Source organism: Carlito syrichta, unplaced genomic scaffold (assembly GCF_000164805.1).
Source record: "Carlito syrichta isolate Samal-C Ts95f unplaced genomic scaffold, Tarsius_syrichta-2.0.1 Scaffold302868, whole genome shotgun sequence".
NCBI classification, from domain to species: Eukaryota; Metazoa; Chordata; class Mammalia; order Primates; family Tarsiidae; genus Carlito; species Carlito syrichta.
In genome coordinates this window covers 513,577-525,626 of record NW_007246964.1, presented here as the reverse complement: position 1 = coordinate 525,626, position 12,050 = coordinate 513,577, and the positions used below count along the sequence as shown (strand labels likewise).

The 12,050-nt window shown below is 56.2% G+C and overlaps 1 protein-coding gene across 1 annotated transcript in view; it reads left to right on the top strand.

Annotated features, from left to right (window-relative positions):
• Positions 1 to 12,050, top strand: part of COL27A1 (collagen type XXVII alpha 1 chain) — a gene marked incomplete at its 5' end in the record, with an annotated part of 150,191 nt that overhangs the window by 7,810 nt on the left and 130,331 nt on the right. The window contains 2 exons of the mRNA XM_008057214.2: positions 1,243 to 3,020; positions 11,638 to 11,691. Of these exons, the coding sequence (XP_008055405.2) occupies positions 1,243 to 3,020; positions 11,638 to 11,691 (1,832 nt within the window). The remainder of the gene's footprint in view (positions 1 to 1,242; positions 3,021 to 11,637; positions 11,692 to 12,050) is intronic.

The following is a 12,050-nucleotide window of genomic DNA, read 5'->3' as shown; positions in this document are numbered from 1 at the left end:
TCATCCATTTATCCATTCACCCGCCCACCCTCCCACCCAGCCGCTATCTCACTGTTGTCAACAGAGGGCCTTCTAAGTACCCAATGTTGCATTTAGCCCCCAGTACAGCCCTTATAAGGGGTGATAGGGAGAGAGATTTCAGCACTCAAGGGCCAACTTGCTGAGCTCAGGGGAGGGGCTCCAAGGACCTAACCCAGACCCTGATTCCAGAGGCAGCTTCTCCTTCCCTGCTGAGACTGCTCTAGGAAGCCTGCTTCTGCAGACGCCGGCAGCTCAGCCAGCTGAAGGGGGTCCAATGACCCGGGAGAGGCAGCGTCAGGAAGCCTTTCCATAAACACTCTGGAAGCCCTCCTTTTGCTCTGGCAAGCCCTGCGACATAATTACTGAGCGGATGTGACCTGGCCAGACCACGGTCGGATGTCCAAACACTTTTCCAGAGGACAGAGGTCGCAGGGATGCCTTGATGACTTTCTCCGTTCTCTACAGAACCACATGAGGGAAAGGAGCCAGCGGAAATGCCATTGCCCAGCCGAGAGCAGATAGCAAGCCCCTAGCCTTTTCTAGAGCGAGCCCTCGGCAGTGGGAAGGGGACTGGGTGGGCTCCGGAGGAGGTGGTGAAACCAGTCAGGCCCCCTGGACATCCTTGCCAAGCTCTGGTGACACGTCCATTCCTGTCACCCTGGTCCCTCACTTATGGGACTGCTTCCTGGAGGAGGTGACTTTTTAGGTAGAGAGATGGGTGTGCAGCTCCTGATCGTTGGGCAGCCTTGAATATTCAGCACTAGCATTTGGTGATTATCATTATTTTAAATATTAGGAGCTGTCCTTTGGAAGTGCATATTCTGTACCAGGGACCTTTTAACAAGTGTATTCACTCATTTAATCACTACAACATCCTTCTGAGGTTGGGGCTGTTATTATCCCATTTAATAGGTGGGAAACTGAGGCACCGAAGTCACAGGGTTAGTAAGTGGCAGATTTGAACCCAGGAAGCTTGGCTCCAGAGCCTGTGTTTTCCACCCCGATATGCAAGACCATGCCGCCAGATAAGGGGTTGCAGTCCACGCCAGGTGGCTCCAAGGTACCCCTCAGCTACCGCTATGGGGCGGTGTTATTTTTAGATGAATGAATGAAAGGTCAGGTAGCTGTGGGTGGACTGTCCACACTGCCTGTGCCGCCGGGGGGGCTCTGGGGCTGGAGCAGGCCCTGATGGTGTCGTCCCCCCTCTTCCCGCCTTCTCAGATGTGGACGTCCTCCAGCAGCTGGGCCTCAGCTGGTCAAAGGCGGGGGGCGGCCGGAGCCCTGCACCCCCGGGAGTCATTCCTTTCCAGTCCGGCTTCATCTTGACGCAGCGGGCCCGGCTGCGGGCCCCCGCGGCCGCCGTTCTTCCCGCCGCCCTGGGCTCAGAGCTGGCGCTGGTGCTGAGCCTCTGCTCCCACCGGGTGAACCATGCCTTCCTCTTTGCCGTCCGCAGCCGGAAGCACAAGCTGCAGCTGGGCCTGCAGTTCCTCCCCGGCAAGACGGTGGTCCACCTGGGGCCCCGGCGCTCCGTGGCCTTCGACCTCGACGTGCATGACGGGCGCTGGCACCACCTGGCCCTGGAGCTCCGCAGCCGCACGGTCACACTGGTGACGGCTTGTGGGCAGCGCCGGGTGCCTGTCCCGCTGCCTTTCCACAGGGAACCTGCGCTCGACCCCGAGGGCTCCTTCCTCTTGGGGAGGATGAGCCCCCACGCGGTCCAGTTTGAAGGTGCCCTGTGCCAGTTCAGTGTCTACCCTGTGACGCAGGTCGCTCACAATTACTGTACCCACCTGAGAAAGCAGTGTGGACAGGCCGACACGTATCGGCCCCCGCTGGGACCCCTCTTCCCCCGAGACTCTGGCAGACCCTTTGCCTTCCAGACCGACCTCACCCTGCCAGGCCTGGAGAACCTGACCACTGCCATACCATCCCTGGGGTCACGGCCAGCAGGCGGGAGGCCCAGGGGGACGGTGGCACCCGCTCCGCCCACCAAGCCCCTAAGGACTAGCCACGCCCACCCTCCCCTGCATACTGCAGTGGGGGACCCAGCCTGGACCCCGCCACTGTCCGCCAAGCTGTCCTCCAGGACCGTGCATCCCCCCGTGCCCCCAGCATCTCCTGCTGGCTCCACCAGGACTCCTCGCCCTGCGGCCACCCAAGCATCACCGAAGATCACAGCCACCAAAATCCCCAAAAGCCTCCCTACCAGGACTTCAGCCCCTTCTCCTTCAGTTTCCCCCATCAAAAGCCCCCATCCTGCCCAGAAAACAGCTCCACCTTCATTGACAAAGTTAGCCTCAGCTACCCAGAAGCCGGTGCCACCCACTTCCCGTCCAGTTCCTGCTAAAGTCTTCCGTCCCACAGAGAAGCCCAGCTGGAGGACCTCTGTAACGCTCAGGCCCCCTCTGCCCAGCGCCCGGCCCCTGCCTCCCACCACTGGTTCCTCTAGTAAGCCCATTCCCACAGGAGCCCAGACTGATGCCAAGACAACCGGCCATGCCCGTAAGTCGGGCTCCTCCCACACCAGCACTCACAGACCTCCCCAGCCCAGTGTTTTATCTCTGTCTCCTGCCCCTACCCCTGGCTCTCCCAGGGTCGCTCAGCCACCAGCCACGGCGGTGCCTCTAGCCTCGGGCACCAGAGCTCCCAAAACGGCATCTCCCGCCCCCATTCCTGGTCCAGTCCCCCCTGGAAACAAGAAGCCCACTGGATCAGAAGCCTCAAAGAAAGCGAGGCCTGACAGCAGCCCCCGGAAGCCCGCCCCCCTCAGACCTGGGAAGGCAGCCAGGGATGCCCCGTTGAGCGATCTGACAACCAGGCCCAGGCTCAGACAGCCCCAGCCCAGTCTCCAGACCACCCCGGCCCTGGTACTGGCCCCGGCGCAATCCCTGTCCTCCAGTCCCCGGCCCACGAGCTACTCGTTCATTCACCTGGCGGGACCTACACCTTCCCCTCTGCTGATGGGGCCTCCGGGGCCCAAGGGAGACTGCGGTTTGCCGGTAAGACTGGGTGGGGTCTGCATGCTGCTTAGAGCTCAACTGAGCGATGGGGGCATTTGGTTGAGTGGTTGCTCCTGGTGAGGGCTGGGGAAAGGGGACAACTGAGAGCAGAGAGCCGGTTATGGGCATACCGGACTGGAACCCAGGCGCTGACTCCCGGTGGTATCCTCTGCATTACTGCACATCCTGGTCCAGATTTGGGACCCACCGAGACAGACTCAGGTCTGGCGGCCGACCCCAGGTGAAGAGCACCCCTGGGCTTTGGCCCAGCCCCAAGGCCATTCTTTGCTAGCTGAACTGCAAAGGCCAAACGGCTTAAGGAAGGCTGTTCACAAGCCACGCGGAGCGAGAGCTGAGTGGCCTTCAAGCCCAGCTCTCCTACCTCATCCCGGAGCGTGGCTCCTCCTGGCTACCAGCTTGCCTGGGAGTCGCAGACAAAGGTCGCACATGGGTAACCCTGGATATGTTTAGTTTGGCACGTGCCATGGTATTTTTTAAAAATTGAGTAAGTTACTAGCATTTTTTAAACGTGAGAGATTTCTTATAAAAAAGACTCAGCAGCTTCTCTTGGAGAGTGGGAGGTGCAGTGGCCCTCAGGCTGCCCCTTTAGGAGGGACAAGATTACTCCTCTCTGTACCGGTCCTGCGTCTCCCGTCTGAGTCTTCCAAGCTGTCTTCCCTCTGCCCCCCCGCCCCCTCTGCCAACTCCATTTGTGGCACTGTGGGTGTTTGGTGTGTGACCGTAGAGGAGTTTGGGATGAGGAAGGGCGGCGTGGGCCAGAGTGAATGGGAAGGGAAAAGAGAACATTCCATGTGCGGGAGATGGTCTCAGGGTCGATGCCTCCGGCTTGCCTGGGACCGTCTCCAGGGGCAACGACCTTCCCGCAGCTGGAGGCCAATTCCTCCGGGTGGGGATGACGGGATGGAGTTTCCAGGAGGCTCAGGCTCCTGCTTGTTCTCCTCCCGCCTTGGAGGTGACCACCGAGTGGCGGCCTCTCTTCCGCCTTCCTGAAGCCGGCTCTCCCACTGGGTCCTGTGTTTGAGGTTAGGGCTCCCTACGATGTGGAGACAGTGGCAGATGCTGGGAATTCCCAGGCCTTACACACACACTTAATGAGTTTTAATAATCATTAGGAATAATATTTATCCAGCCTGTCTCCAAGGGGACCGAGAGCCCGCGTTTATTATAACCATATTGTAAAACTTATGGAAATTGTATGCATTGCTTTGCAATTATGTCAACGTTCTGCTCAAGTTCCGTGTTCTGAACTTGGCGACTGAGAGAACTGGAAAGGACGAGGAGCCCTTTCCCCCTCCCCGGGCGGCCCACCCGCCTCTGGCACCAGGTGCCTCGGGGCCCCGACCGCTCAGCTTCCCACCAGTCATGTGCCGGGCTCACCAGCAGTGAGGTCAGAAGGGGAACTCTCCCCTCCCGACAGGACAGTGAGGGCCCCGGCCACAGGGCACAGCCCGGCTGAGTGGAGGCAGCCCGCCCTCCCTCCAAGCTGCACATGGTGTGAGGAAGAAGCAGAAACCGTTTTCTGGGTGCAGAATCTGCCCTTGAGGCTGCTGAGTGCCCGAATTGTACATTTTCCCCTGGGGCTTAGGGCTCAGGGCTCTGGGCTCTGGGTCAGCAGGAAGTGAGGCCTCTTACCAGGTCTCCCGTCAACAGATACTTAGTGCTTATTCAGTTCAATGTTCCTCATTGGGCAGGTGAGGAGACAGGAGGTGGTGCCCAGAGAGGGCTAGGACTTGCCCAAGGTCACACAGCAGGAGGAGGCAGAGTTGAAGTTCACATGAATGACTCTAGACTCCAAGACCAATGCATTCCATCCCACCCCCCGAGTGTCTACTGTGAGACTCTCGGAGGCTGGGGTCTTCAGAGAGAAATCAGACCCTGCCCTGGCCCCAAAGGGAGGGCTGAGCATCTAACGAATCTTCCATTTCGATAACCCATCCAGGTTATGAGCTACTTCTCCACCCCTGGCATCCCCTCTAGGACCTTATGGGCACTGGTCCAGGAGGGCAGGATGTGAGTCCTCATCCCTGCCCCACAGGGGCTACAGAGACTAAGGGCTTGACCAAGGGCACCCAGCATGTTCCTGAAGGAGCTGGGATGCAACTCGGGGGCCTGATGTCCCTTCAGGGTCACGGCTCTTCCCACTCCCCCAGCCCTGACTGCTGTGAGCAAGAGGGCCGACCTCAGTCTCCCCAGGTCGCCTCCCTGCCGCATACCCCATGCCATCTCCTTCCCCTCCCTCCCCCAGCTTGGAGCCTAGCCTCACTCTGGTAGTAACCGAGAAGCTGACGGGATGTCTGTACATGGTGTAGCAGGTGGCAACCCGGTCGCTTCTTTTTCACCAAACACCAGAATAATAGAACGGAAGTGGTGCCTTTGGGCCGTGGTGCAGTGAACTCCCGCTCTCTCAGTCTCCCCTATGTCCCCCTGCCCCAGTACCACCAGCATCTAAGCTCAGCAGAGCTAAAGTTATGCTGCCCCTGGGAACAGAATTTAATTGTTCCCAGTCTGGAGACACTCACAGACCTGGGTTCAAATCCTGACTCCCCATTACAGCTCTGTGTCTCTGATCCACTCCAGGCCTCCATTTCTACAGCATATAAGATGGTAATTGCTCCCCCATTCCCTCTTGGGAGGATGACCTGAGAATTTGCACTTAAAGCTGCAGTAGAAAGGGAGCAAGTTGGTTTGCTGAGTGGCTTTGGGGAAATCCTTTCCTTTTCCGGCTCCATCTCTCCCGTTACAGGACACTGGAAGATCTTTTCCCTTAGAAATGGCTGTGGGGCCTTTTGGTGCCTGATTGGGGTGCAACGGGTGTGTCTGCATGTGCAGTCCTCCTCCCGGGGTTCTTGGGGGCACGAGGCCGACTGGCAGAACTGAGATGGAGTTCCGGGCCGAGGCCTGCTAGGAGCTGCAGCTAACTAAGCTTAGCTCAAGGGAGGTCCATGGGTGCCCAAGGGGGTTGGGGTCAAGGAAAAGCTGAACTTGTCCTGGGTGAGTTGGGGAGGAGAGACGGCGGCTCGCAAAGCTGCACAGAAACCGCACAGAAGCCCCACACCAAGGAGGAGGTGAGGCAGGACCTATTCATTCATGATCAGGCCATTGGCATTTGTACTTTTTGCAAGCGTTACCTTGGGGAGACTCAGGTAAGAACTCAGCCCACAGCAGGTGCTCTGTGACTGTGTGAGATGAATGAAGGAATATGATCCTTAAAAACCCAAATTGTCCTAACTCCCAGGCCGGCCTCCTTGAAGTTGCTCAGAGCTCCTGCTTGGGGTGCGGGGGGCGGGTAGGGAGGGGGTGAGGAAGTCGTGTGGGCGGCAGAAGCATGTGGGCTTTGGATTTAGAGCAACCTGGGTTTGAACCATTCCCTTATCCAGCCATGTGTTCATTCTTTGCACAAATGTTGATTGAATGCCTTCTAGTAGGTCTGGTGCTGTGTGAGTCATTTAACCTCTCTGAGCCTCAGTTTATGCCTCGAAAATGAGGCTACGGTACCACCTAACTTTCCAGGGTTCTTATGTGGCTTCAGGGAAACCAGGGCTGTCAAGCATGCAGCTCTGGTACCTGGAAACCTGCATCTTGGTGGATCATTGTGGCTGTGATTGTGGACTGACGGTGGGTATTGCGGTGGGGACATTTTTGCACCGAGAGAACCAGGAGGCTCTGAACACAATCCTGCATTTGTTTGGAGAACTGCTATGAAATTCTGACAGACCTGGGCCTATCATTGAAGTAGGGCAACCTGGGAGCCTGAGTGGATGAGAGTATCATGATGCATGTCAGCTGGGCAGGCAGTGTTTTAGAGGTGGACTTCCCCCACTTTTTCTACCTCTGCACCCAGAGCTTCCTCTTAAAACTTCTTGATGTATTTTCATTTGCTTGTTTTTTTCTCTATGGTCCCACCCCAGGGCATTGCTGGAAGGGCATCTTTTTTCTTTCCTTTTTTTTTAAAGAGGCGACAGAGGGTCTCCCTCTATCACTCAGGCTGGAGTGCACTGACACAATCAGCTCATTGCAGTCCTGACCTCCTATGATCAGGTGATCCTCCTGTCTTATCCTTCTGAGTAGCTAGGACTAGAGAGGTACATGCCACCATGCATGGCTAACTTATTTTTTGTAGAGATAGGGTCTGGCTCTGTTGCCCATACTGGAGTGCAGTGGCATGATCACAGCTCACTGCAGCCTCCAACTCCTAGATTCAAGCAGTCCTCTCACCTCAGTCTCCCAAGTGGCTGGGACTACAGGCATGTGTCATCATGCTCAGTTAATTTGTTTTCATTTCTGTAGAGATGGGGTCTTGATATGTTGCACAGGCTGGTGTCGAACTTCTGGACTCAAGCAGTCCTCCCACCTAGGCCTCCCAAGGGGCTGGGATTGCAGGCATGAGCCACAGTGCCCGACTGTGGGGCATCTTTTTGATGTATCCAGTTCCTTCATGGTTTTGGCCATTAGAAATTGGGGATAGACCTTGAGAAAGTCACGCCTTATCCTAGCATCATCTGGAACCCAGAAGAGAGGTATTTTTCTTTGTCTTTAGCATACTGTGTTTGAGCACCTACTGTGTGCCAGGCCCCATGCTAAGCAGTTTGCTGTATTGGTCTGGAGAGAGCTTAAGGAAAGGACTCTTTGCAGAGGTGTGGGGAGTGTCCAAGGAACCAGCAGAAGCAGTGAAGCCCACGGGGCCCGGAAGCTGCAGGAGATTGATCTCACACCCAGACCTGAAGGTCCCTGGGAAGGGAAAGGTATTCCAGAATGCAGTGGGAGTTAAAACCTGGAGCAGGGGTCTCCCAACAGGAGCTGGGGCCATATGAGAGCGTGGCTGTGGCCAAACTCCAGCACAGCAGGGAGGTAATGCCCTGCCCTCTCTCCTACTCTGCAGTCTTTTACTGGGGTCTCCTATTGGCCAAACCCAGCCAGAAACCAGAGTGCAAGGAAGCCGGAGGGTGTAGTCTGTCAAGAGTCAGCTTTAGATGGCGGGGGAATAACCAGCATGCAGCATGTCATACCGGAAGACAGGTATTACATCCCCATTTCACAGCTGGATAGGCTGAGGCCTGGAGGCACAGAGAGATGAAGTAACTTGCTCAAGGCCATGTAGGACTGTATTTACTCCCAGGAGCTCTGATCGACAGGTCCTGACTAGGACAGAGACTGGGGAAGGCTCAGTGCCCTGTGGGAATTCTTAGGAATATTCATGAATTCAGATGGTCAGAGGTGGGAGGGTCCTTGGAGACCCCTTATCCACCCCCAGCAGGCTCCAGCCACAGAGTTGTGGTCCAGAGCCTGAAAGGTCATCACACAGGGTCACATGGCAGTTCACAGCACACCCAGGACTGAACTCCCAAATCCCACGCCTGTAAGATCTCTCCCTGCTTACTGCCAGAGGAGATGCCAGCCAGGACCGACTTCTCTCTGCAGTGCTTGGCAGGCAGACCACTGCAGCTGGACACAAGGGTGGACTTGTTCCATAGGATGGGGTTCCCCTCGATCTGGCTGTCGGAGGCCAGGACCCTTGGGGGAAACCCCGAGGGGGCTGCTCGGTTGTTTCCATGGCTCTGTTTGCGTGCGCCTGGAGGCCAGGCCTCCCCCGCCTCCCCAAGGCGGGCCTGCAGCCCCCGCTCTGCTCCCCCTCAGTGCTGGGCCCTCTCAGAGGCCCCGTTGTTTGCAGCGTGGAGTGGAAAATCCCACCCCGGTCTGGTGAATCATCCCATAGTCACCCGCTCAGGCTGCAGGCCCTGGAAAGAAATGGCTGCATTTTTCCACTGCAAGGAGGACAGACGGGGTCTCAGACCAGGGGAGAGGGGCCAGAAGTGCCCACTCTTGCTTGCCTGTGAACAGAGTGAGCTTTGAGTGGGGAAGGGTCAGGCCCGCGACTGGAGCTGGGCGGCCAATGGCCCTGGCCCAGGTTGATGGAGCAGAGGGATTGGCCAGGCTGCAGCTGGGGCCTGGGCTGCCCTGTCCAGGAGTTGGCCCGTGGGCTGACATCACCCTGGGTCCTGACTGGCACTCTGAGTCTGCTCTGCAGATGTTGTGGATGAGGTCAGACTCCGGCCTGGTTGCCCCATTTCTGGGTCGGAAGAAATGCCAAGAGGGAGTGTCCAGGCCTCTGCAAGCTGCGGCCCCACCAGGGTCCACCAGGAACTACAGCCCACGGAGCCTGTCCCTCCCTGGAGCACTGGACAAGCCCTTCATTCCTTTGAGTCTTGGCCTTCTCCTCTGTGAGATGGGCCTTTCCCGCCTGATAATCTAGTGCAGGAAATCACCCACATCCTGGCCCCCACCACTTGAGAAATGTGAATGCCAGGAAGGTTCCAGAATGACCATTTCACGGATGGCCACAGAGCAGGAGGGACTTACCCAAAGTCATACACCTAGTCAAAGACACACCCCAGCAAGATTGCCTATGTGGAAGCTGCCTAGGCGAGGAGAACAGGTCCATTGGTCCTGGGTTTGAATCCAGCTCTGCCTCTTGTTAACTGTGTGGCATTGGGCAGGTCACTTTACCTCTCTGAGCCTGTCTCTGGTTGCTTTTCTGTTGAAAGGGTGTGGTATTCCTACAGCAATGTTCAACCTTAGTCCCTGCACGTCTCTTTGTTTCTGGGTCACCTGGGAGAATTGGGCCAAGGAATGCCTTCTAAGTAGGGATGTCTTTTGCCATCCCCCAGAAGCGGATGTGGAGGAGGGAGGGTAGCTTAACATTTTGCGTTGGGTAGGTTCCAGGAGCTTGCTTAGCAGAAATAACAGCTAACATTTTTTTGAGTATTAACCGGGTGCCAGGCACCAGGATTAGCACGTTTTATACATTATCTGTCCGCTAGGTGCTATTATTATCTTCATTTTCCAGTTATAGAAACAAAGGCTTGGAGACTGGAAATAGCTTGCCCAACGCCACCCAGCCTGGAGGTGGGGGTACCCTGTGTGAACCCAAGGCCTCGTCTTAACACCATGCTCTACTCAGAGCCAGCTGGGGCAGAGAGGCGGGTAGACTGGGCCAGAGTCCCAGACTTGCAGAACTCTGGTCGTAGGACCAGAGACCATCCCTGCGGCCCCAGAGCTCTGCTACTGGTTTGACCCGAGGGACTGGTGCTCAGACTGGCTGGGACTTGCCCGAGGTCACAAAGCGGCCCCTCCTCCCTCCCCTCAGGGCTCTCACCCAGCGACTGTGGGGCCTTGGTGCCGGTATCTGCCTGTCTGGATCTCTCCTCTCAATTTTATTCATGGACGAGTGAGCACGTGGTGTTCACAGGCCAGAGCTGTGAGCCCGGGCTGCCCAGCGTGAGATCTGGATTAATTACCAGCCAAGCCGTACTGGGTTTTCAACACCGATTTTAACTCTGGGCAGGAAACCTGGAATCTCGTTGATGGTTATTTGAAACAAATGAATTCCCCAGGCCTCACACATCCTCGAAAGCCTGGCTTCCTTCGAAGGCTTCAGGCTCAGTTCCTCACATCAGGCGCTTAGTTAATCCTCATTGACCCCTTCGAGGTGGATGGGACAGTAGCTGTTGGACCCATTTTAAATGGGAGCAGCTGCGACTCAAGACAGGTGGAAGGAGTTGCTGGAAGTCCCCAGCTATTAAGTGGTAAAATCAGGGTGTGAATCAAGGTCAACCCGTGGCTTAGCAAGCCTGCCCGGTTGCCTCCCTTCCTGTGTGAAGGGGAAAGGGAGGAGGCCAGACAGGTGCTTTTTCAATGCCAACCTTCAGGGTTCGGACTTTCTTTTGTGGGAAGTGGGAAGCACCTTGGGAAGGCAAATGAGGCTGTGTGGAAGACAACTGCCGTGGGGAGAGAGTGGAGGAGCTTGGAGGCAGGGAGACCACTGAGGGGGCAGTTGCACGTTCTTGGGGGTGCGGTGACGTAGGTGGAAGTGGTAGAACAGATAGAACATTTGGGTGCCAGTTGTGAACCAGGCACTGTAGCAAACATGGACTGTCTCTCATATCCTTGAAAGAATCCCACAAGGAAGATATTATTGCCTCTGATTTTATAGGCACAGGCTGCATAAGGAATGTGCCTGAACCCTTTGGGTTAAGGGCAGGTGGGGATTTGAACCCAGGCCCAACCTGTTCAAAAGCCCATGCTTCTACCCGCTGTGCTGCACTGCCTTTCCTTGGCACAGAGGTGCTCGGTGTGACCTTGGCCGAGTCCCTTCTCGGCTCTGACTTTTCAGAGAACTTGGCTGCGCTCCCAAGTCTTTGCTGTTTTGTTTTGTCCAACATTTGGCTAAGCCCTGGGAATAGACAGATGGCTCACATCCCATCAGTTCCTCTGTGGGGACTGTGATCTGATGGGAGGGACAGGCTTCTAAGCAGATAGTACCCCAAATAACACAATGGTCTTTAAAATAAAGGGAAAGAATGGACTTGATCCCACTTGGGGAAGGGAAGGCATCCTGGAGGAAGCGACACCCTGAGTAAGTAGCTACAAAGGCCTGAAAGCCTTAAAGAGTGTGAGTTCCTCAGGGCAGGGAACTCTTCTCCTCATCCATGGTGTTTCCATGCCCAGAGGTGTGGACAGTACTGTTGAATGACTGCTTGAACCCATTCTCTGTTGCCACTTGGCACTGTCTGATGCTGTCTTCTTGCTTTCTCTTCAGGGTCCTCCTGGGCTGCCTGGGCTTCCTGGTTCCCCCGGTGCACGAGGGCCTAGGGTAAGTGATGGCATGCTGTTCTTTGGAGTGCTGGTTGGCTCTTTGGCCTGTATCCTGCTGCTCTTGAAGTCTTGGGTTTGCCGTGTGTCTTCTGGCTCTCCCATACTTCTCTTTGGCACCCACTGGGGGTGAACTGAGGGTCCTTGGGGGTGTGTGAACAGACATGGCATGGGACAGTGATGAGCTCTTACAGGCTTTGGTTGTTCATTGTGGGTGTCACCCTTTGAGCCCCGGGGTAAGGAAGAGACTTCTGAAGACTATCCCCCCTAGGCTGATGGGCTTCAGTATTTGTTCAGGAAAAAGAATACCTGGGGAGGGAGGGTGTGACCCAAGCATCCCTTTTCCCATTTTTCTTTTTC